Source organism: Eretmochelys imbricata, chromosome 19 (assembly GCF_965152235.1).
Source record: "Eretmochelys imbricata isolate rEreImb1 chromosome 19, rEreImb1.hap1, whole genome shotgun sequence".
NCBI classification, from domain to species: domain Eukaryota; kingdom Metazoa; phylum Chordata; order Testudines; family Cheloniidae; genus Eretmochelys; species Eretmochelys imbricata.
Genome location: NC_135590.1, coordinates 12,906,861 through 12,933,955, shown reverse-complemented (window position 1 = coordinate 12,933,955; position 27,095 = coordinate 12,906,861). Strand labels below are relative to the sequence as shown.

The following is a 27,095-nucleotide window of genomic DNA, read 5'->3' as shown; positions in this document are numbered from 1 at the left end:
ATGTTTATGAGGAGACTGGCCCTGGTGTGTGACTGACCCAGCTATTTAGCATCTGCCAGGCAAATTCTCATTGCAAAAGTTGTCTGCACTCTAAGGTGCACCTGTAGGGCAGATCTTCCCAGTGTCAATCCTTGCTCTGACCTGGAGTTAGTAGCTAAGGTGTCTCTTGCAACAACAGAACAATCTTCAACGTTCTTAACCCTAGTCCTGTATCCTCTCAGAGCTCTACTGGTCGTGGGGTCTCGTTGCTAACACAAAACGCTTTATGAACGTGAGTTTTTAAATTTAGTGCCAGATAGAGTGCCTGAAATCCTCTTTTGCCACAAAAGAGGCACTGTATGGGCAATGCAGTTATCACAACTCTGGCAAGAATGTGATCATTTCTGAGGGAACCAACCCTTAGTTTTTAATCTCCTATTTACTATCCAGTGTACTGTGAAGAGGACTAACATTCTGCAGGGGTGTAAAAGAAAAAAAATCTGCATTGTGTGAGTGAATTTGCCCCAAATTAAGGCTCTTCTAAAAGCAAGAGTCATTGGCAGGGAGGCAGAATTGCAGATCTTCATAGCAGCAGGAACATGAGTGTCAAACTTGCAACAGCGTTTAAAGTGTGGTAGCAGCTGTACAAGGACAGTCTCTTCCCATGGCCTGAGTGCAGCAGAAATATGCTAACTGAAGAATGCCCAATGTAAACAGTTTCCCCAAGAATACCTGGTGTGTCTCACCTTGTTTCTACAGAGTGCATTCATCTTTAAGGATGTGAAGCTGCGTGGGTTTTGGATGACCCAGTGGAAGAAAGACCAACCCCAGAGTAAGTTGAAGGTCGTTTCAGTGGGGATGTAGTCCATAGGAAATCTATTAAAGTATTAATGTGTTCTCTTAAAGTCCCCCCTTCCCCCGAGGAAAGTAAGCGTTGTCCCTGCTTCTGTTGGTGCGTAGGCTGAGGCACAGAGGTGGAGCGACTGGTCCAAAGCCACAGAAGAAGTCATTGTGAGAACAGGAATTAGAACTCGAGTGCCTGGCTTCCTGTCCAACGTGGACAACAAGATAATGCTTCTCTCGTCCCAGTTCTTAGGGAGGCCCTAGAAACACAAAGCACAGAAAACATCATGCAGAATCTCCAGTTTTTAGCTTAGCTTAAGCCCTCCTGGGGAAATACTGGCAAAGCAGCCCTCAAACTTAGCATCTGAAGAGCAGATAAATATTTTGCTAGCTGGGTTTCTAGACATCAAAAAGCACAAGTGGGTGAAGGCTGGTGACAAGTTTTGACCTGGAGAGTTTCCTTCATTAATCCAGGGAGACACAAGCTGTATCATTCCCCTGCTGTGCCTCTCAGCTACAGCCCATGTGTAACCCACAGAATCTGTGATCTGCCCTTGGCCTCAGCAGTGGGACAGAAGCACCTGTTAGTACATTTGGTCAGGAAACCGCAACAAACTACAATGTAGAGTTTAAACGGTTGTGACTGGTCCAGGCCTATCTACTCAGCTCCACTCTGATATTGCTCAGCACTTGCAATTTAAAAAAAGCCAGGCATTATGCATTTAAGGTGTTTCAGGCCCTTCCTGCTTTGAAGCTGTGTGGACGGGGCAGAAGCTACCTAGGCACAGCCTTAAGCTCAAATCAGTGTGTGCCAGATGGTTGCTGACCAAGCTGCAGTGCAAGTGGCAGGTAACATCTAGTGTAGAGAGCAGGGCAGGCCATCAAACAGGAGTGTAGAGAGCAGGGCAGGCCATCAAACAGGAGGCTAGCTACCTACCTGTAGCATAACCCCAAAGGTCAGAAAGGTCACAGGGGACTATCTCCCCTCAAATCAGAACAAAATCAATTGTCCAATTTGGCAACACTGCAGTCAGTACAAGGGAATCTTGTGGGAACATCTGCCATATAAACTGGAAACATTTCTCTCTGAAGTCAGTGAATGCTGCTGCATGTGTTGAACAGGGTGGAAGGAGTTGCTGAAGAAATTGAGATCGTTTGCCTCTATCGCGAGCTGCTGTCCTAGGGAGCTTAGCACCTGAACTCCACTCCCTTGTGTTGTGTTGCTAGGTGGCCAAGGCAGCCAAGACTGGCTCACTTTTTGTTTGTTTTGTCAGTTGTCTCATTTCCTCTGGGTGGCATTGTGGGTCTTGTTCACCCTCAGCTCTGGAAGGGGCAGGATTATTCTCTTCTGTCTTTCCCATGCAGACAAGGACAGATTGACTGGGATGATTCTGACCCTGTGTGATCTTATTCGTAAGGGGCAGCTCACTGCTCCAGCCTGCACACAGGTCCCACTGAAGGACTACCGAATTGCCGTGGAGGCCTCCATGAAGTCATTCATCTCATCTAAACAGGTCCTCACCATGTGATCCTGCTCCCATGGACAATCATACACCCTTTTGTTTCCAGAGGAGTTTTAAGAGGGAGCTTGAATCACAGCCAGTTCTGGCATCATTGGAGACAATACAACTGTTTTCATGCACGTTTGCTTCAATGTATCCTGTCTTCAGGAGAGAGTTGTTGAAGAGGAAGAATCTCTAAAATTTGTCAACTTTACCCACTTGAAACAATAACAATCACATCTGAGGCTAAAGTGTGTAACTGACGTGACTCAAGAGCAGACAGTAGATCTCTGCTTTTGGAGATAAATCCTGTTTTCGCATTGGCTAAAATTAATTGCTTTGCAATAGAAAGTCAAGGTTGGCTAAAGTGCAGTCCCTGGAATCCTAAAAATTAGGGTAGAGGCAAAGCCAATCAACTTCCAGCTGACTGCTGGTGAAATCAGTCAGTCAAGGAGGACACAAAAAGAAGCCCTCTGCTCTGGATGTGTGTAGTCACCCAAGTTGGAGGGCACTGGGACTCCCAACAAGATGCTAATGCGTCCCTTACTGTAAAGTTTTCCTGCCCCAGAGTGAGCTTTAAGTGAGGAAGCCTCCATTTTTCTGTCTTTCTGTGGCTTCTTCCCATGAAGGTCACCTCTGGATGTGGAGTATTGTCCTAGATTGTATCCTAACCCCAGTATTGTCATGTACAGTCCTTAGGGAAACTTACATCTGTAGTTTGATATTGAGGCAATTGTGGCTGAAATAAAGGCACTTCACATTGTGTTGCAAGCCTGTCATCCAAGAGCAAGAATTGTGAAATGGGCCACTGAAATGTCAATAATTGTTCAGAATAAATGCTATAATTTTCAGAGACTGTGTTCTCCCTGGGGTATTTTTCCATCAACTGGGTTTTTGCTGTGTAATAAGATCTAGTTCCTCTGCTGCACTTCAGTCAGACAGTAGTACAAACTATCACGAGTATTTTACTATGTACTGCTTCAAAATGTCATGCCGTTGCCTCCAAATGTTTGTATTCCAACTCTTTTACAGGGTTGCATTACAGCTCGTTCACACAGGCCACAACAAAAGTCAGGGAGGCATGATCAACACAGACAGGCATTGATAGTCACTGCCGTTGGTTACTTCTCAGCTAATGTGTGCAAAGCTCGCTTTAAAAATATGACATGGGCTTCTGCCTTCCCACAAGTGAACTTTATTTTTTCTTCCCCTCAGTGAGATCTCAGATATGAACTGTAAGGCCTGGGACAAACGGTAATCCTCCTATCACATTGTTACATCCTCCCCTCTTACGTGCCTTGTATTTCTCATTTGGCATGCTGGTTCCTGACAAGCTATGGCAGGGAGAAGGAGATGCCAGTTTAAGTAGTCCAGTGAGTCCCATCTTTGTGCTGCCATCCTGGCAAGCTGCAGAATGGAAGTTCTCGTTGCTCAGGATCTGATACTTCTAACACCAGGTCATCCACTGCTGGGATTAGCAGCACTACAGCCTGCACTCCCGTCTCATACCCGCCTCTCTTAGAAACTAGACTAACTATGTTCTGATCCAGTATGGCAGTTATGTTACAAACATAATGTAAAGAGGGGAATCTTGAGTAGGTTCTATTACTTCTGCATTTGGCACTGGTGCGATCACTGCTAAAATCCTGTGTCCAGTTCTGGTGTCCGCAATTCATGAAGGATGTTGCTAAATTGGAGAGTGTTCAGAGAAGAGCCATAAGAGAGGTTAAAGGATTGAGCTCCTTGTGTTATCCAGCGTGTTTAGCTCAACACAGAGAAGATTAAGGGGTGACTTTGATCAGTTTGTTAGTACCTGCTTGGGGAACAAATATTTGATGACTTATGAGGAGAGGCTGAGGGAACTGGGATTGTTTAGTCTGCAGAAGAGAAGAATGAGGGGGGATTTGATAGCTGCTTTCAACTACCTGAGAGGTGGTTCCAGAGAGGATGGTTCTAGACTGTTCTCAGTGGTAGAAGAGGACAGGACAAGGAGTAATGGTCTCACGTTGCAGTGGGGGAGGTTTAGGTTGGATATTAGGAAAAACTTTTTCACTAGGAGGGTGGTGAAACACTGGAATGCGTTGCCTAGGGAGGTGGTGGAATCTCCTTCCTTAGAAGTTTTTAAGGTCAGGCTTGACAAAGCCCTGGCTGGGATGATTTAATTGGGGATTGGTCCTGCTTTTCAGCAGGGGGTTGGACTAAATGACCTCCTGAGGTCCCTTCCAACCCTGATATTCTATGATTCTATGACAGAGAGCTCTTCAATCTAGCTAGTGAAGGAGTAATAAGATCCAATAGCTGGAAGCTGAAGCTAGACAAATTCAGACTAGCAATAAGGTGCAAACTTTGAAGTGAGGGTAATTAACTATTGGTGGATTCTCCATCTCTGACAATTTTGAAATCAAGATTGGATGTTTTTCTAAAAGATCTGCTCTCATTCAAACAGGAATCAACTCAGGGAAATTCTGTCGCCTGTGTTGTAAAGGAGATCAGACTAGATGACCACAATGGTCACTTCTGGCCTTAAAATCCATGAACATCACTATCACCCTATGCATTGCAAATAACAAAAATACCTCATAACAGTAGCTCCTTTTTAAAATTAAAAAACCCTGCAAGGCTAGTTCCTATTGCCTGGAAGGACAAGAGCTGTATTTACATCTTATCCGTGCACTTCATGGGGGGAAGCACCCTTTGCTCCCATAGCAGGAGTAATAGAAGCTTGTAGCTAGAACACCAGCTGCTTGTTTGGAGTGATCTTTAGGGACAGGCACAGCAGGCTTAGCCCCTAGACCATGACTAAAATACAAGTGACAGTTTATATGCTCTAGTGACACTCTTGAATCAAATTATCAGTGTGCTTATTACATACGAGACACAGGATTGGATTTGAACATGCACTTTAAACAGCAGAATAGGGAATTACAAAACTCCAAATGCCTAGAACTGCACAGCAGTCCATGGGGGAAACTTGACCAAATAGACTGTCAACACCTTTCAGCTTACCCACAGAGGAATAGTCCGCGTTTCTCTAGTATGAGCTTCTCTTTGACCTTCCTCTCTCAGATGAAAGGATCTTAATGGCTTTTATTCATGCCAAACCATGCTGCATCATTTTGAGGTGGCTAAATGGGATTTAGGTCTCTTCAGTGCTTGTGGTGCACAGTTGCATAGTTACTCCTCAGAAAGCATTGTACGTTTCTTCTTTCTATCCCGGCTACTTGAACTCACTGCAGCCCCTATAAATACTGCTCAGATGAAATGCTCAGGTTTGGAGATCTAGGAAGTAAAGTACCTTGATCTTGAATCTCTCAAGAATGTCAGTAGCTGTCCAAAGTGGGATCACTGGAGTCAGAGCAAGCAAAGTGGGTCACAAGTTGTCCACTGAAAATCATGATAAAGAGGCCACTGCCTGGAAGAAATAGGCAAAAGGGTATTTGAAATGCACTGTCAATATCTGATACTGCATCCTCCTCCATCACTAACTTAAAAACCAAACTCCCAGGGCTAGAGGCCAGCTGGTGTGCTTCAGTTGTTTTAAAAATTGCTTGTGGTTGAATCGAAGCGGTTGCTTCTAGACTATTCAAACCATCTTAGCTTTGTTATAGTTGTAGGGCTCGCACCCTTACCTGTGCCCCTTTAACAGCTGTATTGGGAAGAGGAAATAAAGGGAGCCCACCTGGAAATGATCTGAATGCTTACCAAGTGCTAGCCACCAGTGCCACACCAAAGGGAACTGTTCCATCGCTGTAAACGACAGATCAAACATGTCAGTGCTAACAGTCTCCATGAGATTAAAACCATCAATAGTCTGATAAAACAGTGCTGTCTAGTGATTAGAGCTGGGGCCTAAAGAGTCAGGACTCCTGGGTTCTATTTCTGGTTCTAGCACTAACTTCCTCTATGTGTGGTGTGGTGTTGGCTGGGGATTGTTTTCTGTGGTTTGGGGTTTTGTTTTTGTTTTTGCAGGGGCACAAGTCACTTAAACGTTGTCATGCTTTTACCCATCACTAAATGGCTAATTGGGTTTTTCAGGGTGGGAGTGGGGAAAGTTGCGTGGCTCAGTGTGAAAGATGTTGAGTGCCATAGATTAGAAGGGGGCAGTATTCCTGCTGAAGGGTGTAGTTATGTGTTTTAAGGGGCATGCTTAAAACAGCATTACCAGTCCCAAGTATTCAAAATCATGGCAGGCTCCTCCCCAAAAAAATCAAAAGTCTTTAAAATATTCTGGGTACTTTTTATGTGCTTTCTGGTTCAGAGCCATTAGGGGTCAAATTTTCAAACTTCTCTTCACAGTCAGAAGGGCTAGAATTTTGCATGTGTGTATGTGCTTATGAAAGCTGAAGCTATCTCAAACACCTGGCTCCAGGAGCCAGGGCTTTAAGAATACCATATAGTGTGAGACTGGCATACACACAAAAACCACAAGAGTTGGCTCTGCTCTTAAGATTAAAATCAGATTTTAAAGACATTTAATTTGCAACATCTTCAATATAAAAATGAAAAAAAAAAATCCAATTCACCATTTGCCCTGTTTGAGTGAATCTCACTCATCCTAAACAATGAAACTAGAAAAGGAGGACTTGTGGCACCTTAGAGACTGCTGTAGCTCTCGAAAGCTTATGCTCAAATAAATTGGTTAGTCTCTAAGGTGCCACAAGTCCTGTTCTTTTTGCGATTACAGACTAACACGGCTGTTACTCTGAAATGAAACTAGAGTGGACCAGTCAGTTTCAATTCCTTGTGCTTTCAGAGTCTTGGTACTGTTTTGTTTGCGTTAATAATGGTTCAGGGGACTGTGTGCGTGGGGTTTTTTTAATTAGCTTCCTAAAAATATTTAATATTAATTCTGTTAATTGTTTCAAATTTAATCTGTTCTGCACCTAAAATCGATAGCATGCTTCCCTCTGAGACATTTGGACTTTTATTCCTGCAAATAGAGAGATCTTTCTGTATACTTTTAAGTTCATGAATAATGAGAGGTCTTGAGGTTAAAACCCAGGGGTGAAATCTTGGTCCCATTGGATGTATGTGGGAGTTCTGCCAGGACTTCACTCCAGGACCAGAAGGCAGCAGCAGATAACATCACCTAGCTCTTTTATAGCACTTTTTCATCAGTAGCTTTCAAAGCACTTTACAGTCTTTTAATGCATAGATCTTCACAGCACCCTTGTGATGTACTATTCGCTCCCTTTTTCAGAACACAGGGGCCCAGAGCCACAAAGCGACTTAGGCATTGCAATGCTGAGCATCAAAATGCTTAACTTTGAGGTGCCTGGAAAATCACAGGAACAAAGTGAGGGCCAAGTGCTGAGTTAGCTGCCTAGGTTTCCTATTCAATGAATGCAGGGAGAGATGCACTGTACAATGTGATCCACACTAGACAGGGAGCTCCCTCAGCTAGCCAATGGGAGATCATAACAATCCCCCTCTCAGGGATTTAGGCATCTAGCTTTGCTTGCAATCTACAGTCAGGAGCTCCTTGCCTCAGTCATTTCTTGTGGGTTTGAGTTAGGCACCTGCAGCACTCCACACAAAATACAGGAAGGAAAAGGAGCCAGTGGTTAGAGTACTCAGCTGGGAGACTCAGGTTCAATTCCCCTGATGGGGAGGAAGGATTTGAACACGGGTTTCCATGCAGAAGAGTGCTCTAACTGCTGAACTATGGGCTATTCTGATGGGAGGGGCTCCCTCCATCTCTACTGTGGGAGCTGTTTACTTTTTATAAACAATTAGTCACTGGAGTAGATTAACCAGCATGTGGGCCTCCTGCCTCCCACATGGGTGTCCTAACCTCTAGACTATAGAATCATTCTTACTTCCTCTCTCTGGCCCAATGACACTTTAAGCATTTATCCAAAGCACATCACCTTCAACAGGAGAGACTGAGGCAGTCTCACCTTGGAGTGTCCTATAGCTCAGTAGTTAGGGCACACTCCTGAGGTAGGAGACCTCTGTTTGAGTCCTTTCTCCCCATCAGACAGGGGAGGGAATTGAACCTGGGTCTCCCACAATCTGGGTGAGTGCCCTAACCACTGGGCTAAAAGTTATAAGGTGGGCAGAAGCACCTTCTCCTCCAACCAGATTTTGAATGGGACCTTGTTGGGGACACTGGGGCATGGCTACTAGGTAACTCGAGGGGATGGAAGACCACGAGTGTCGATGAAGCCCCCTCGCTTATGGCCCAAGTGTCCCCTCCCCCCCCCCGCCTGGAAGCACTCGCACCAGTTATGCGTACTAGGCCCAAGTGTCCTTGGCCCCCCCCGTCAGGAGGCACTCGCAGCAGTTATGCTGAGGATCTGCAACAATATGTTGCAAAGTCAGACTGCCTGAAACTAAACAAGGCCAAACAGGGCAGATATGGAAGAACAATGCTGAATAAAGCAGCTTTATGTATCGTTTGACAGATGGTACAGAGAACCAGGGAACTAACTGGTAACTGGATTGGCTGGCTATATGGATACTTAGGGCAGCTTGCTATTGGACAAGTATGCTGAAGAAAGGATGTATAAAAGCCTGTGTAACTTCCTGCTCTGTGTGCAGGATTTGAGATTCTATTCTCCCTGTACCTTGTTTGCAGCTGCAAATAAACTTTTCTGCTTCTCCACCCCATTGTGATTATTGGGTGACGCACACCGGGCAATGAACCTTGCTGTTGTTCGCCTCTGGCACTGGGTGCCGGCAACAGCTTTTGGCGTCCCTGGGTGGGCTACGAGGCCACTATTTAGCCTTGCCCGGACTCCTCCTGGAGGTCAAGGATTGCGGCGAGAACCGACGCCCAGCGCGCACCGGTGAGTTCATCGGGGGCCTCGGAGGAGACGCAATTTGATCGACCCTGGAGGGCACAACGGTGCAACGCACTCATATAGTGGAGAAGCAGCTGTGGGTGACGGTGAGGAACCGGTCCCTTGGGCATAGGGGAGGAGCAGCTGCGGGCAACGGTGGGGAACCGGTCCCTTGGATAAGGTAGGAACCTTTTTGAAATCTGGATTGTATGCTCTGTTGGAACCTGGGGATGCCCAGAGTTACCCTGTAGATATGGGACAGGGACAGAGCTCAGGGGGTAGGGCATGGTGTACCCCTAGAATGCATTCTAGCAAACTGGAAGGTATTTGGTGCAGATCCGATGACTAAGAGTCAATTAAAACGATTCTGTACAGTTGACTGGCCTCAATATCAACTAGAGGACCAGGAGTGGTGGCCACCAAGAGGGTCAATTAATTACAACACGATCCTCCAGTTACTCCTGTTCTGTCAGAGAACAAGGAAATGGAATGAACATATGTATGCGCATTTGTTTCTGGCTTTATGTACTCGACCAGATATTTTACAGCAATGTAATCTGACTCCGACTGGTTCGGTAGCAGCTAATGTTAGTCCCCAGACCCCCACCCCCACTGTCATGGCAGAGCCGGTGTCCCCTTCGGCCCCTACACCCACACCATGTAGGTCCCCAACGGTTGGCTTATACCCCTTAATCACCGAAACTAAAGTCGCCCGGTCTGGATCGGACAGGCGTCCGGCCACGACTATGCAGGTTTATACTCATGTGCCATTTAACCCTGTGGATTTGGCTGCTTTCAAAGCCCAAGCAGGGGAGTTTTCCACCAACCCAAGTAGGTTTATTTCAGTTTTTGAGGGATGTCTTAGCAGCCACAAGCCGGATTGGGATGATTGTAACATCCTCCTGCAAACCCTATTGTCTGAGGTTGAAAGATAACGGGTTGTGTCCAAGGTAAGGGAGGAGGCGCAGAAACGGTACGACTGGGATTGTATTAATGTCCCTGACCCGGATGCACAAGTCCCCCGAGCAGACCCCAGGTGGGATCCAAATAATCCTGGGGATATGACCCGCCTTACCTCCTATAAGGAGTTGCTTTTGCATGGACTCCGTCACTCGGCTGTCCAACATAATAATTGGGCAAAGCCATATGAAGTAATGCAGGATTTAAAAGAAAGCCCAGGGGCCTTTCTACAGCGTATTAGGGACACGATTCGACAGAACACTAATGCAGACCCTGATGATCAGGCAACTGAGTCAATTATTAAGGGAATTTTTACGAGCAGAGCAGTCCCTGATATTAAGAGAAAGTTACAAAAAAAGGAGGATTTAATGGGCATGACCATGGCACAAATCTTAGAGACTGCAAACTGAGCTTATAGTCAGAGAGACAGAGAAGGAGAGAAAGCAAGTGAGACTGATGGTAACAGCGGTACAGGCCAGCACTAAGGGAAGTGGCCGGGGAGGAAGGAGCCGTGGACGCGAACGTCCGGGCTCGCAGGAGAGACAACTGGGTCGCAACCCGTGTGCCTTGTGTCGACAAGAGGGACACTGGAAAAATGAGTGCCCAAAGAGGAAAGAAAAGGGGGGTGCCTCTATGATGGTGATGGCGGAGCAGGAATAGGGGTGTCAGGGGACACGGACCACCCTACCCCCGGAACCCTGAGTAAAGATGAGGGTGGGAAGCTCAGAAATAGATTTTTTAGTGGACTCTGGAGCGGCACAAACTGCTGTAAATCGACCCCTTCAGTTGCCAGTAGCAGATTCCGTTACCGTGGTGGGAGCCACAGGCAGAGACACCAAGTGCCCAGTGTATGCCCCAGCGGAATGCGCTTTGGGAAACAGGACTATATCCCACAAGCTGGAGGCATGTAGGTAGGAATAGCAGTCAGTAGGTTTCCAGTATAGGGTGGTGTTTATGTGACCATTGTTTATTAGCACTGTAGTGTCCAGGAAGTGGATCTCTTGTGTGGACTGGACCAGGCTGAGGTTGATGGTGGGATGGAAATGTCACGGCTAACCTGGTGGCTGAACTTTGTGACTTTGTCCTTACCCATAACTATTTTACATTTGGGGACAATGTATACCTTCAGATCAGCGGCACTGCTATGGGTATCTGCATGGCCCCACAGTATGCCAACATTTTTGTGGCTGATTTAGAACAACGCTTCCTCAGCTCTCGTCCCCTAACGCCCCTACTCTACTTGCGCTATATTGATGACATCTTCATCATCTGGACCCATGGAAAGGAAGCCCTTGAGGAATTCCACCATGATTTCAACAACTTCCATCCCACCATCAACCTCAGCCTGGTCCAGTCCACACAAGAGATCCACTTCCTGGACACTACAGTGCTAATAAACAATGGTCACATAAACACCACCCTATACCAGAAACCTACTGACCGCTATTCCTACCTGCATGCCTCCAGCTTTCACCCTGACCACACCACACGATCCATCGTCTACAGCCAAGCTCTGCGATACAACCGCATTTGCTCCAACCCCTCAGACAGAGACAAACACCTACAAGATCTCTGTCAAGCTTTCTTACAACTACAATACCCACCTGTGGAAGTGAAGAAACAGATTGATAGAGCCAGAAGAGTTCCCAGAAGTAAAGAAGTAAAGAAGTTCCCTGAAGGAACTGCTACAGGACAGGCCTAACAAAGAAAATAACAGAACGCCACTAGCCGTCACCTTCAGCCCCCAACTAAAACCCCTCCAACGCATTATTAAGGATCTACAACCTATCCTGAAGGATGACCCAACACTCTCACAAATCTTGGGAGACAGGCCAGTCCTTGCCTACAGACAGCCCCCCAACCTGAAGCGAATACTCACCAGCAACCACATACCACACAACAGAACCACTAACCCAGGAATTTATCCTTGCAACAAAGCCCGTTGCCAACTGTGCCCACATATCTATTCAGGGGACACCATCACAGGGCCTAATAACATCAGCCACACTATCAGAGGCTCGTTCACCTGCACATCCACCAATGTGATATATGCCATCGTGTGCCAGCAATGCCCCTCTGCCATTTACATTGGTCAAACTGGACAGTCTCTACGTAAAAGAATAAATGGACACAAATCAGATGTCAAGAATTATAACATTCATAAACCAGTCGGAGAACACTTCAATCTCTCTGGTCACGCAATCACAGACATGAAGGTCGCTATCTTAAAACAAAAAAACTTCAAATCCAGACTCCAGCGAGAAACTGCTGAATTGGAATTCATTTGCAAATTGGATACTATTAATTTAGGCTTAAATAGAGACTGGGAGTGGCTAAGTCATTATGCAAGGTAGCCTATTTCCCCTTGTTTTTTCCTACCCCCCCCAGACGTTCTGGTTAAACTTGGATTTAAACTTGGAGAGTGGTCAGTTTGGATGAGCTATTGCCAGCAGGAGAGCGAGTTTGTGTGTGTGTGTGTGTCCCTGGGAAAAAAAAAGGGGGGGGGTGAGATAGCCTGGATTTGTGCTGGAAATGGCTCACCTTGATTACCATGCACATTGTAGGGAGAGTGGTCACTTTGGATGAGCTATTACCAGCAGGAGAGTGAGTTTGTGTGTGTATGGGGGTGGGGGGGTGAGAAAATCTGGATTTGTGCGGGAAATGGCCCACCTTGATTATCATGCACATTGTAGGGAGAGTGGTCACTTTGGATAAGCTATTACCAGCAGGAGAGTGAGTTTGTGTGTGTGGTTTTTGGAGGGGGGTGAGGGGGTGAGAGAACCTGGATTTGTGCAGGAAATGGCCCACCTTGATTATCATACATATTGTGAAGAGAGTTGTCACTTTGGATGGGCTATTACCAGCAGGAGAGTGAGTTTGTGTGTGTGGGGGGGGGGGGGGGGGCGGAGGGTGAGAAAACCTGGATTTGTACTGGAAATGGCCCAACTTGATGATCACTTTAGATAAGCTATTACCAGCAGGACAGTGGGGTGGGAGGAGGTATTGTTTCATGATCTCTGTGTGTATATAATGTCTGCTGCAGTTTCCACGGTATGCATCCGATGAAGTGAGCTGTAGCTCACGAAAGCTCATGCTCAAATAAATTGGTTAGTCTCTAAGGTGCCACAAGTACTCCTTTTCTATTACCAGCAGGAGAGTGAGTTTTTGTGTGTGTGTTTTTTTGAAAAAAGGGGGTGGGGGGTGTGTGAGAAAACCTGTATATGTGCTGGAAATGGCCCACCTTGATTATCATACACATTTTAAAGAGAGTGGTCACTTTGGATGGGCTATTACCAGCAGGAGAGTGAGTTTGTGGGGGGGGGGGGAGGGTGAGAAAACCTGGATTTGTGCTGGAAATGGCCCAGCTTGATGATCACTTTAGATAAGCTATTACCAGCAGGAGAGTGGGGTGGGAGGAGGTATTGTTTCATGGTCTCTGTGTATATAATGTCTTCTGCAGTTTGCACAGTATGCATCCGATGAAGTGAGCTGTAGCTCACGAAAGCTCATGCTCAAATAAATTGGTTAGTCTCTAAGGTGCCACGAGTACTCCTTTTCTTTATAGGGGGACAGTATACCCATTTTTCAGTCCTCGATCTGAAAGATACTTTCTTTACCATCCCAGTTGCCACCCCGTCACAGGAGATCTTATCCTTCGAGTGGGAGGACCAAAATAGGGTTAAAAAGCAACTTTGCTGGACAGTGTTGGCCCAGGGATTTAAAAACTCCCCCACCCTCTTTGGCCAGGCTCTAGCCAGGGACCTAGAGGAGTGGGTTAATGAGGAGGCCCTCCTTCTGCAGTATGTAGATGATTTGTTAATTGCCACTGTGGGCCAAACCCCCTGCCTTAAAGCCACCGTGAGCCTCCTGAATTTTATTGGACTCCGGGGATATCGGGTAGCACGGAGTAAGGCTCAAATCGCCCTCCCAGAGGTACGGGACCTCGGGTTCCACATACGGCAAGGGGAGCGTCAGCTTTCAAACGAAAGGAAGGAAGCTATATGCCAAGTTCCTACCCCAAGTAATCGTAAGCGGCTCAGGGCATTTCTGGGTATGGCAGGCTTTTGCAGGATATGGATCCCAGAGTTTGGACTATGGGCTAAACCCCTGTACGACTGTGTAAAAGGAGCAGATCATGACCCCTTCTGTTGGACCCCAGAGGCTGACAGGGCATTTAAAATCTTGAAAAGGAAGTTTGATGGAAGCCCCGGCTCTGGGCCTGCCGGATCTCTCTCAGCCGTTTCAGTTGTATGTACATGAACGAAAGGGAGTGGCCCTAGGAGTGCTCACACAGCTGTTAGGAGCATGGAGACGTCCCGTGGCTTATTTTTCTAAGCAACTGGATCAGGTTGCAAAGGGTTGGCAGGCATGTTTACGGGCGGTCGCAGCTACTGCCCTAGTGCTTGAGGAAGCCGAGAAGCTAACATTGGGAGGGGTTATGCAAATCTGTACTCCCCATATGGTCCGAGCCTTATTGGATGCAAAGGGAGGGCTCTGGCTCACCCAGGCTCGGATTGCTTGGTACCAGGCTAAGCTGTTAGAGAACTCTGAAGTCACCTTACAGCCTTGCCCCTCCCTTAACCCAGCCACCCTCTTGCCAGAAACAGAGGAACAGAAACATGACTGTTTAGAGATCATAGATGCCCAGTACTCCAGCCGTCTGGATTTAAAGGATGTACCCCTCCCAAATGCAGATTATGAGTGGTACACTGATGGTAGCAGTACTGTAATAAATGGGCAAAGGAGGGCGGGTTATGCTGTTGTGACCCTCCATGACACTGTGGAAGCTGAAGGTTTGCCTGCTGGGACCTCTGCCCAGCTTGCCGAACTAATAGCCCTGACCCGTGCACTTGAACTGTCAAAAGGAAAGCGGGTCAACATTTTTACTGATTCAAAGTATGCTTTTGGTGTGCTGCATGCTCATGCTGGCCTATGGAAGCAAAGGGGAATGCTGACAGCCCAAGGCTCCCCAGTCAAGTACGGGCCCCAAATCCTCTGGCTCCTAGAAGCCGTACAACTTTCCTTGGAAGTGGCGGTGGTACACTGTAAAGCCCATCAAAGGGAAGATCAAGATGTGGCCAGAGGTAATGCCCGGGCAGATAGAGAGGCTAAGCATGCTGCCACCCTGCCATCCCCTCAGACTGAGAACGCCCATATGCATGCCCTTATCCCATCAGTAGGGGAACTTCCAACCCCTCAGTACTCTGGGGAGGAGAGACAGCTAACTGACAAACTCGGTCTCCAGGAAAAGGAGGGATGGCTCCATTCCCCAGAAGGGAAGGTCCTCCTACCAAAGGGCCTGATCCGGCCGGTGCTGCAGAAACTACATCAAACTACTCATGCTGGCAGGGAAGCATTTATCCAACTAATGGGAAAATACTTTATCACATCTGGACTCTTACCCCTGTCTGCCCAGGTACAAGCGGACTGCTTAGTCTGCCAAAAGAATAACCCCCGACCGGGACATCCTGTGCCACCAGCTGCCCTAGAACCCGCTCCGGGCCCCGGACAAGTGTGGCAAATAGATTTTACTGAGTTTTCCCAGACCCAAGTGTTCAAATATCTCCTTGTCTTAGTGGATCGCTTCAGCGGATGTCCAGAAGCCTTCCCATGCGTAATTGCACTGCCAGAACAGTGGCCCTCAAGTTTGTTAAGTAGATCGTTCCTCGCTTTGGACTCCCCCGGTGGATGGAATTTGACAACGGGACACACTTCACGTCAAAAATCATCCAAAACATCTCAAATGCCTTACAGATCCCCTGGAAACTCCATACGCCCTGGAGACCGCAAGCCGGTGGGGTAGTGGAGCGTACCAGTCAGACCCTTAAACAGCATCTCTCAAAAGTGTGCCAAGAAGCCTCACTGCGATGGCCTGATGCTTTGCCCCTCGTCCTACTCCATATCCGCGTTCTCCAAAAGGGTAGATTAGGGCTTAGTCCCTTTGAAATTATGTTTGGAAGGGCATGGCCTATGAATGGCACCCCGGTTCTGTCAGGGGAATGGGAGTTGGGTAATGTTTTTTTTGTCTCAGTATGTGTGTTCCCTGTCTGCTGTTCTCTTGTCTCTTCACAGGTATACCAAGGATTCCCAGCCTCTCCCCTTGGACTCTCCCGTCCACTCCTTACAGCCCGGCGACTCTGTGCTTGTTCGTACCTGGAAAGACGAGCCTCTCCAGGAAAAGTGGAAAGGACCCTATACCATCCTGCTGATCTCCCATACAGCAGCAAAGGTCGAGGGACACAAGAACTGGATCCATCACTCTTGTCTGAAGGCAGTACCCGCCCCCTCGTCAGCAGAACCGTGGACCGTCCAACCTGCTGACTCCTCATCCAGTGACGATCTCGGGCTAAAGCTACTGTTTAAGAGACACAAATAGCGGGCACCTTAACGCTAAAATGGGCCCACCCAGGTACTGGAGACCCTGGGTTGGGAAGACTCTGGTGATAATTAATTGGGTAACATTGTTATTCTCTATATTGGTATTTCCAAATTGTGCATATCGGGAGCATAACTCCTTTGTTTCGCTTGTGCACCATGTTGCTACTTTAACAAACCAGACTGATTGCTGGGTATGTGCTCCAACTCCACTGTCCCCCAAAATGGGAATGCCCCTTGACATGCTGCCCCTGACCCTAGCAGAATTAGCCACCACCAAAGAGCAGGAAAGAACGGACTCGCCGTTCTGGAACAAGACCTCTTTACAGCAAGCCACAGGAGTATTCGGTTGCAGTACTCATTGAGGGAGTATTTTCTTTTACTCGAAACCAATCTGATCACTATGGGCGTCCTGTGGGAAAGAGCTCCTGTGTTATTACACAGTGGGCTGATGGGTATTGGATAAAGACCAAGAGGGGAGGTCAGCAGTGTGGGTGTAATGGTTCCTCCCCTTTTAGGGAAACTCTTACAAATAATCTTACCACAAAAGAAGGGTTTGGAAATATAACTTGCCGTACAGTTAATATCTCCAATGTAACAAGCCAATGGTGGGTTTGTAGTGGTCCCTATGGCGAGTGTAATTTGAACGGCACAATTAGAAACACTCCCACTTGTACCCAATCAGGAGGATGGGATGCCCCCTTAGGGGCATATGAACTGTTTGGAAAAGCAGCCAAAGCAGCCTTAAATATCCCAGGAATCCCCTTAAAAAACAGTCCTTACTGGGCCCTACAGGGTCACTATTTTGTATGTGGCCAAAAGGCTTACAAGGTGCTGCCAGCCAACTGGACAGGTAGCTGTTATATAGCTCATGGAGTTCCTCATTTGTCAATAACTGCTACACTGCCCAAAGGAAAGATTAGAAATGCCCGAGATACCCCTGTTGAGTCACAAGAAAAGACCCTGCGGCGACTGACTACGGCATTGGAGGGCAATATAAAGAATTCCCTCACAACCGAGAAGCTTGTAAGGTGCTCTGTACTGGGAATAGCGCCACTGTTTACAGGGCCAGCCATGGCATGCATAGGCCGCTATACTGTAAGGCTGCAAATGGTACTTGAGAAAGTTGCTTTAGAGTTAGAGGACTCGGTTAGTGATTTAGGGTCAGCAGTAAAAATATTAAATAAAGAGGTACAGCAGCTCAGGACGTTTTCCCTCCAAAATAGGCTGGCTTTGGACTATCTCTTGGCATCCCAAGGAGGGGTTTGTGCCCTCGTCGGGCCCCGATGTTGTGTATATGTAAATGATAGCAGTTATGAGATCTATGAAAAGGTGGTACAGGCTGAGGCCCATGCCCGAGCCGGAGCACAGGTTGCCTATACTGCCCCTGAGAGCGATTGGTTGCAAACCTTGTTTTCAGGCTGGGGTTTGTCTTTTTGGCTTGGTGGTTTATTTAGCTTGTTATTGAAACTTCTCTTTCCTGTATTGCTTGTATTAATGGTATTATGCTGTGCAGTATCATGTGTCAGGACCCTTTTGCAAAAGTTAATGAGTCATTCTCTTCAGGGCTATCACAAAGTGCTTATGCAAAGTCCTATTGTAAAGAAATACGTAGCCCAAGTGAGAAAACTCAGAGCCAAGGCTGTTGAGTGTTCTCAAAGGAGGGAGTAGTTGTTGGGGACACTGGGGCATGGTCACTAGGTAACTCGAGGGGATGGAAGACCACGAGTGTCGATGAAGCCTCCTCGCACTAGGCCCAAGTGTCCTCCCCCCGCTGGAGGCACTCGCACCAGTTATGCGTACTAGGCCCAAGTGTCCTTGGCCCCCCCCGTCAGGAGGCACTCGCAGCAGTTATGCTGAGGATCTGCAACAATATGTTGCAAAGTCAGACTGCCTGAAACTAAACAAGGCCAAACAGGGCAGATACGGAAGAACAATGCTGAATAAAGCAGCTTTATGTATCGTTTAACAGATGGTACAGAGAACGAGGGAACAAACTGGTAACTGGATTGGCTGACTATATGGATACTTAAGGCAGCTTGCTATTGGACAAGTATGCTGAAGAAAGGATGTAACTTCCTGTGTAACTTCCTGCTCTGGGTACAGGATTTGAGATTCTATTCTTCCTGTACCTTGTTTGCAGCTGCAAATAAACTTTTCTGCTTCTCCACCCTGTTGTGATTATTGGGTGACGCACACCGGGCAACAAACCTTGCTGTTGTTCGCCTCTGGCACTGGGTGCCAGCAACAACCTGATCCAGTAGGCAGCCTCTGAGCAGCACATCTGCTGGATCAGGCCCCGTGGGTGAGAGATAGATGCTCCTCTACCGCTCTTCTGCCAGTTTGTGCATTGCTCTGGGGCTTAGGCCTGAGATTGGTGTCCTGATGCCTAGAGAGAGGCAGCAATGTGCATACTCAAAGGCAGAAACGTAGGCACAGGGGGAACTTTTACCCTGAACATTTCAGCACCAGCCAAGCAGGGGAGTTTGTGGATTGCAGTGGTGCCTAAAACTGGGATTTAAGCACCTTTGTGGATCTGGGACACAGAGGCTAAATGAGTTGCCCAGGGCCACACAGGAAGTCTGTGTAGAGTAGGGAACTGAACTGCTCAGACCCAAACCCTGTTCTATGCCTGCCACAGACTTTGCGGGACATGTCACTTCCCCCTTTTTTGACAGTTTTCCCAACTGTTTATAAAAAAGGAAGTGCTGTTAGCTCCAGCTCCAGAGTGTAGATTTAACTCACGAATGGGTTTTGAGACCCCCCGTGGAAGGTGCAAGAGACAGGCACATCCGTGCTTTATGCTCTCTTTTTACTAAGGTTAGTTACTTTGATTTTTGATACATCTGATGAAGTGAGCTGTAGCTCACGAAAGCTCATGCTCAAATAAATTGGTTAGTCTCTAAGGTGCCACAAGTACTCCTTTTCTTTTTGCGAATACAGACTAACACGGCTGTTACTCTGAAACCTTTGATTTTCTGAATGCTGGTTTTCTCAAAGGGGGAAAAGCAACTTAAACTCCTCACTTGGATTCTGAATAGCAAGTTACATTAAATGGAATTAAAGCACCCTGTGTTAAGAGTATTAAAGGCCACACAGAGACAGGTTGTGTCTAAAAATGCATGTATGGAAAAGCCCAGAGAAGGGCAGGGGAGGTAGGCTAGACGTGTATCGGTGGAAAGGAGGAAGAGTAAAAGGAGATGTGACTGAGGGATTTGAAATAATGAATGGGACACAGAAGGGCAGTCAGGCTGCTTTCTATCCACTCTATTACCAAAGGGCACTCCCAAGTAAAAGGCAATAAAACACGGGATATATTAAATGCCTATCCAAATTTAAAATGGCTAAATACTAGGATACAATATGGCACAAGCCAAAGCCTACTGCAGTCCATGGATGTCCATAGGCTTTGGATCAGGTCCTATGCACAGAATGCTGCTATTGTGGTAAGCAGCTTAGTGCAGTTCAAAAAGGATCGGTCTTGTCTATGAATGAGTCTAGCATCACAGTACCAGGATCTGGGACAGGAATTACAGATGCTCATGAATGCAATGTTGTTGGAGCTGTGCTAGTCCCAGGATCTTAGAGAAATAAGGTAGGTAAGATCATATCTTTTATTGGACCCACTTCTGTTGGTGAGAGAGACAAGCTTTCTAGCTTTGGGTATTACCTCACCCACCTTGTTTCTCTAAGATCCTTATGAAAGCAGATTTAGTATTGCACAACTGGTCAGGTGCAGTCTGTGCAACTGAGTGCATAGTGGTGAGAGGGGCTCATTATCTTCTTCTGGAGCATTCACTGTTGGCCACAACAGGATGCTGGACTGAATAGGCTATTGCTCTGTTCTGCTACACCCGATCCTCGGTCATCCATCTCTTTGCTAGTCAATCCATCTATTCATATATCTGTTCCTCATTCCTTCCCTCATGTGTTTCTTCATGCATCTGTCATCCATTAATTTGCCTTCCCTACTCTTTCTGTCCATCCATCTCAATCCTGGAGCACTAAAGTTCCTCTCCGACAGACAGGGAGCTGTGCGGTTGCAGCGGAAGCAGCTGCAGTCGTTCATGTCAAGCCTTGAGCATATAAATCATGCCATCTCAGAGATCAATGCAATGGACCTAATAGGCAGGCAGAATAAATGTGGATCAGAAGCTGCACGGCACGCCTCCCCATGGATAAATGGGAGCTGCTTTTCTCCTGGTAAAATGGCTTTGTTTGTGAGTAAGCAATTAGTCTCTCTCTAAAAACAGAACCAGGAAGCTAATGGACGGGGGTGGCAGGCTCTCAGCCCCTTTGCTGAGGAATGATGGGTCCGTTTCCACCCCATTAGCACCAGTGGGACGCAGATGGTGGCATGTGCCTTGCTGAACTTGTGCTGCAAGACAAATGAAGCCCTCTTCCCCCGCGTTCATTGTAGCCGCTATGGGTAGGAAGAAAGAGGCTGTTCCACATGGCGCAGGAGTTAATGGGACAGAACAAACACACAGGCCAGGACTAGAAGTGACAAACCCATTTGGAAGCCATTTCAGTAGCACTGTTTTTTGTAATGTTCATATTTACTTTGAAGCTGTTTTCAATTTTTGGTCTCGCTGGATCATTAGTCTTTTAAATATTATTATGTTCAGTTGTAGTGGGGCATAGCATGGGGAGGGAGAAAGGAATAGAAAGGGAGTTTGCATCGGTGCATTCTGATCTGCCCCCTGCCATGGATTCTTCAGAGCTCTGAAGTTCCATCCACCAGTCCCATCCACTGCCAGGGATGCTACGGAGCCCCAAGGGTCCATCCCCCAACTGCCATGGACCCTACGGAGCCCCAAGAGTCCATCCCCCAACTGCCATGGACCCTACAGAGCCCCAAGGGTCCATCCCCCAACTGCCATGGACCCTACGGAGCCCTGAAGTTCCATCTACCAGCCCTGTCAAGTGCCACAGAACCTTCAGGGATCTCAGTTCCCACCTGACAGCCCCTTTTGCCGTGCCCAGAGACATCAGGGTCTCCACAACCCACCTGAAGCCCCTATACCACCTCCAACTGCTATAGGCAAATTTCTGAACAGTGGCTGGCCCCAGTTTACTCCTACCAGAGAGAGGGTCAAGCCACAGACTTCAGATCTCGGTTTTGAACAAATAACAAAAAAGGAAGGGGGTGGGGAGGAAAGGGCAGGGAAGAGGAGAAAGAAAAGGAATAAATCAGAGGTAGTAACTTTAATACACAGCACTGGAAGGAAGGCAGCTTTTAAAAGAGCAAGAGAAAAGCGTGTGGGTGACTGGGCAATGGCACATGAGCATTTTGCAAAAGTCACAGTCCAGCTAACTATCAAAGTCACTGCGTCACCAAGGCAAGTTTCAGGTCCAGTTGTAGGGAAACTGTGAAATTCCTTCTGGATTTATTCTTAAAACCATGCTAAGGCATGGAGCTATTCAGAAACATGCACCTGCCACTGAACATCAGCCACTGCTAGGGTGGAAAACAGCAGTGGTGTAAAAACACACAGCACTATTATACTATAGCTAAGGACAGGAAGGAAAAAACCCACTTCCAGTTGAAACTGTATTGGGCATTGAAGTATACAGTTGAATGCTATTAGTTAAATTAATTTGACTGGAACAACCCACTCCTTACAAGAAGTGCCATGGGACGCTGTGGTCAGGACCTCAGTTTTATATCTCATGCAAGAGACAGCAGGTCTCGCGGCACTCTTTGCCCCCCAGTATAGCACGGCACTGGTATGCTGGCTTGATACTGACTCAGAGGGAGAAGCGCTACCAATGGAATCATCAGCATCACTTCCTCTAACACCTGGGTGCGTCTTTAACGTCTCCCATCCAAGCGCTGAGACAGCTTGAGTCTGCTTAGCTTGGGAGGAAGACTGGTAGACGCTTAACCTGAGCTTGTATGGGTTCAAAATGAAAACACTTGTTTTTTCTCCAGGTGACTCAACAAACTTTCAAACACTACATCATGTGTGGAGTCCACCTGGCTCAAACTCACCTACAGACGTCAGTGCCACGTGGACCAGTGTGACAGTGATGGCATAGTCCCAGACCCATCGCTTCAGCAGAGCAGCAAAGAGAAGGCCGCTGGTGAAGTAGGTCAGTTCCATGGACAGCAAATTCACTAGAGAAATGAGAAGGGAAAACAACCCTTATTCTGGAGTAAAGGCAGATACATCTCACAGCAGGGAGCCCTGGAGGTACAGAGTCCCTGCCCATGGGACACAAAGGAAAAACCTCAAAATTATCCTGGAGTTAATGTTCTGACACAGTTTATTGGAATACAGATTCTGCTGATTCCAATGGGAGGTACTACCAGTACACAAAGTCCATTCCCATAAGGCAAAGAAATACAGTGCTGTCTCCTCGCAATAGCAAGGGACCACTTCACTGTTTTCCCAGTGGCTGTGCTCACAGTCCATCCCTCCAACCTCACACATCCTGTTCTCTCACAGTCAGATATTAACACACTTTTGGCCTTGAAAGATTCCTGTGTTTTTATCCATTCCAAAGCGGCCTCATTGCCCCACACCACTTACCCAGATATTTGGGATTTGAGTGAGATGGTTCTGTGTTAAATTCAAAGGGGATAAGTCCATCAAATGTGTCCAGCCTGGAAGGGGTAAAAAAGAGAGAGAGAGAAAAGATTTTAGGAAATTAAAAATGATCAAGGGCTGTTACACTGATCCCCGCTAAAAAGTCAACATTTGCAATGGTTACTACACAGGTAGATGTGAGATACCGCATGTCATTGTTACAGGGCCAACTGCATCTCTATCCACTCTGTGTTCTCTCTGAGTGCTCTCCCTCAGGTGGCAGGCCTTGTGCCTTTACCCCTCCTGGAGTGGAATTCTATACAGTGATCCAACAGCCTTCTTAAACCAGCTCATTGTTTATTTTTCAGTAGGAACAAAGCATTTAGAGAAAAATAATTTTAAAACAACCATCTACACACATCTATTTAACCAAAGACTTATCCTCTGATGGTATCCTAGGCAGGCCTAAATTCTTCTCACACGCCTTTGGGTGCCCGTGTCTCACTCTGGTTCCTCCAAACAACTTGAGAGAGAGAGAAAGCATGTTCCTTCTTCACCCTCCCAAAAGTCCTTTGTTCTTCTGCATTCCCAGGCCTTTTCCAGCCTTGGCATTGCCTCAACAACTCTCAAGAGTTTGCTTAGAAGTGGCTTATTTTCTGCCATTCTTTCCCTTCCTGCTTGCTTCCCCTTCTTAAACTAAGCCATTGTATCATAGAGTAAAGATGCCAATAACCAGGTCAGCATACAGTGCCCATAAGTTATTCCAGAGTATCTCCACATCCATCATATCACAGCCCCGCCTAGAACAGGATATAAACATGGAGCCTGTGTAGTATTGGCTGACAAGTGTTGCCATTTAAATGGCACCCACTGTGCCATCTGCAAGCTGGTTTGCTAGCCTGTGGGGCAGCCTGTCCAGCTTCCACTGGGCTGGTGTCTGCTTCACACAAACTGCCTCCTCCAGTTCGTGCTCGCTGGCCCCCTTTGCTGGCCTCAGCAGAGAGGCCAATAATTTAGGTTGGGATTTTCAAAAGAGACTCAGGAATTAAGAGCCTACCTTCTAGAGAAATTCAGTGGGAGGTGAAGCCCACATCTTGAAAGGTATTTAGGCTCCTAACTCCCATTGAAATCATTGGGAGTTAGGTGCCTCAATATCTTTGTGCATCTGGGCCTGCATGCTTGATTCCTTTACATTCCCTTGAAAATCCCAGCCTAACTCTGCTTTGAAGATGTAACCCTTGACGTGATAGGTGCCTTAGCTACACAGAGATGGCCTTGCTGGACCAGTGTGAGGCACATTAATGAGAAGCTCACCTTGCCGCTGTCTGGATTGTCATTGTTCTGTGGATAAAGAGAATGCCAGGCTCCAGGGCTGTGCAGCCTGGTATGTTTCATCAACACTAAACTAGACTGAAAATAAAATAAGTGCTCAGCAGTGAGACAAACCACTGAGCAAGAGCCACATGGCTCTGGCTGGGAAAAGAAAAGCAGGACTCCCATACCCTAACCATCACATTTTGGAAGAGTCCAGTCAAGGGAAGGCAACACTGTGCTAACTGAATCAGATCCCCTTATTTCACTCAGATGAACTCAGTGTAAGATCTGCTCTGCTCAGTTCAAAAAGAGCAGCCTCACCTGAAAGCTCCAGAGCAGATGCTTCCAATCATGTAATAGACTGTGTAGAAAGTGACCAGGCACAACAGCAGGTGAATGAGGATGATCTGGAAATCAGAGCAGAAAAGCACAAGGATCAGCACATGCAGCAGTGAGAGGGATGTTTATTCCCATCTCACCACAGAAAAAATCTTCAGCAGAGGAGAGTTTCCTGGGAATTCTGTTGCAGCTGCAACAACTGGATTTGGGCCACCTATGAAATGAAACGCTGTGTTACGTTCATCTGTTTCAGTGACATGTATTTAAATAAATGTCTAGTACTCTACGGGGGTTGTACAAGTGTAACAAGGACTCTGGCTGGGTCACTTGCAGGGACTGATGCTGGGAGCTCTGGATCTAAAACCACAAGCCTCTGCTGTCTGAGCTAAAGTAACAGGTTTGTATAGTTCCAGGCAGTAGCAGACTCACAAGCCTCAAGGGAGACAAAATGCCACCCTGTGATAGGGTGATTCCACAAGCAATTACTCCTGGTAAGCATGATGCAGCTACAAATGGATTGTTAATAATCGTACATTTCTACAGCTCCTGTCAAGGATCCCCAAGGTCCATCCCCACAATGGACAAATTGTGTCCATCCCCTACCACTGAAATGCAGCCACCTCTGGGTTGGAGGGCAACAGCTAGATAACAACACCACACAACTTAGGAGGCATTTTGGCAAGGGCACCAGGGCAAAACCCCTCCTCTTCCAGTCATTGCCCTGGGATAGTTTGTGTCCACGTGGGACAGACAGGACTTGTTTTTTAACATCTACTTCAGGAAGATGATGCAGGACATACATTCTGCCAATCCACTGAAGTGAATGGATGTTCCACTGAAAAGGTGCTCAGAAAATGGCTCATAACAGCTGTATTGTGTGCTTTATAAGAGGCAACAGATCCAGTGCTACCTGAAGGAATGGCTAGTTCCTCCTGTCTCTGCCCATACCATGGGGGATGGGGAGCAGGGCTGTAGAGTCTTTGCACCAGCTAGGACATCCCCCTGCACAGGGGTATTCTCAGAAGGTAGGTGTATTTCTCTGGCCCCCATCACCACAGCTACTGAGCTCCTCACAATGTTTAATGTGTTCCTCTCACAACCCCTTTGTGAGGCAGGGCTGGGCTGTTATCCCCATAATACTGAGGGGAGACTGAGGCACAGAGAGGCTAAGAGACTTACCCAAAGTCACGCAGGACATCTGTGTCAGAGCAGGGGACAGATCATAGGCTTCCTGCATGCCAGGCAAACACCCTAACCAGCAGGCCATCCTCTCTCCATTCTAGCACCCTGCCCATCTGTTCTTCACTTGACTTGACCCAATATTTTTGTGGGGGTGGAAGCGATGGAGAATGTATCCAACTGCTCCCAAGACAGTCCCATCCCAGCAGCAGTGCAGAGGGTGAGGGACAAACGCAGGGCCCGAGAGCGCCAAAGAGCCCAGATCAGGTTGCAAAGTGCACTGTTGGATAGTTCAGTATGTATGTTTATTGATCTTGGATTAGCTCTTGAGAGGTCCCAAGCACCTGTGCCTTGACCAGTTATCGGAAGCACTCAGTCTGGGGAGGAGAAAGACAGGTGAGGGGGGCACATCAAGTGTCTGGCTGGGAAACGCACCCAAGGGAGGCAGCTGAAGCCTGGTTCCTGTAGCTGGGAATTTCATTTGAATAGCTGGTTTCTCTGCCCCTGCCCCCTAGCTCCCTTTGGATCCAGCCGGGTCAGAGAAGGGGTTATTGGAGTACCAGGGAGAGATGATTCCTGCTTCCCTGCAAGAATTAGCTCCAGTGTGAATTATGCTGCTTGAAACAATTTCACCGGCTGCCTTTTATGTTAACGAAACTTTGCTTTTAACTAAACCACTCCTGCTACTGGCTGCTCTTCCATCTGCCCCAAGCAGCTTGCCGGCAGGGCTGGAAAAGCCTTGAGCTTCAGCACCTTTGGGAGGCCGATCTTTGGTTTTCTGAAGCAGCAAATTCTCTCCCCCGCCCCTCACCTCCCGGCTCTCCCCCTTCTTTTACCTTTATTGCTTACAGCAGAATCCGTGTCACATGATCCTGCAATCTCATCAGGCCCAGATGCCGCTGCTGACCCATAAACCCTGCCCCAGCCAGCACTGCTGGGCTTTGCCCTGCTCCCCAAAGCAAAGCAGCTGTTCCTCTGGGCTTTACCTTGATGCCTGGCACACTGCCGCTTTGGAAGGCCATGCGTGGGGAAGGTTCATAACAGCACAGGCCAGGCTCCAGGACGTGTAGCCCGGGGATATCTCTTGCTGAGATGCTCTAGGAGAGGTAACCCGGGCTTCCGTGGCAGGGGAAGAGAGACGAAGCTGCAACGCCTGCTAGAGGCAAAGATCAGACAGGCAGGGAGAGGAGCCAGTGAAGAGAAAGAAGGCAGCCACTGCTCAGACTGTGTCCAGTCCTGGGATCATTACAGGACGTCAGTTTCCAGGGTCTAACACCAGCACCTAG

The 27,095-nt window shown here is 47.4% G+C and overlaps 2 protein-coding genes across 2 annotated transcripts in view; one reads left to right on the top strand and one right to left on the bottom strand.

The window, feature by feature from the left end:
• The window catches only part of MECR (mitochondrial trans-2-enoyl-CoA reductase), a 32,292-nt gene extending 29,113 nt beyond the window's left edge, over positions 1 to 3,179 (top strand). Inside the window, exons 9-10 of the mRNA XM_077837957.1 lie at positions 739 to 811; positions 2,188 to 3,179. Of these exons, the coding sequence (XP_077694083.1) occupies positions 739 to 811; positions 2,188 to 2,351 (237 nt within the window). The 3' untranslated portion in view covers positions 2,352 to 3,179. The remainder of the gene's footprint in view (positions 1 to 738; positions 812 to 2,187) is intronic.
• Positions 3,180 to 5,644: 2,465 nt separating this feature from the next.
• Positions 5,645 to 26,831, bottom strand: LOC144277406 (putative transmembrane protein 244). Its single transcript, XM_077838165.1, has 6 exons — positions 26,796 to 26,831; positions 24,613 to 24,698; positions 22,981 to 23,054; positions 22,440 to 22,565; positions 6,027 to 6,071; positions 5,645 to 5,736 (listed from the first exon to the last, which is right to left on the bottom strand). Exons 1-6 carry the CDS (start codon positions 26,829 to 26,831, stop codon positions 5,645 to 5,647), a joined length of 459 nt encoding a protein of 152 aa, XP_077694291.1.
• Between the last annotated feature and the right edge of the window lie 264 nt (positions 26,832 to 27,095).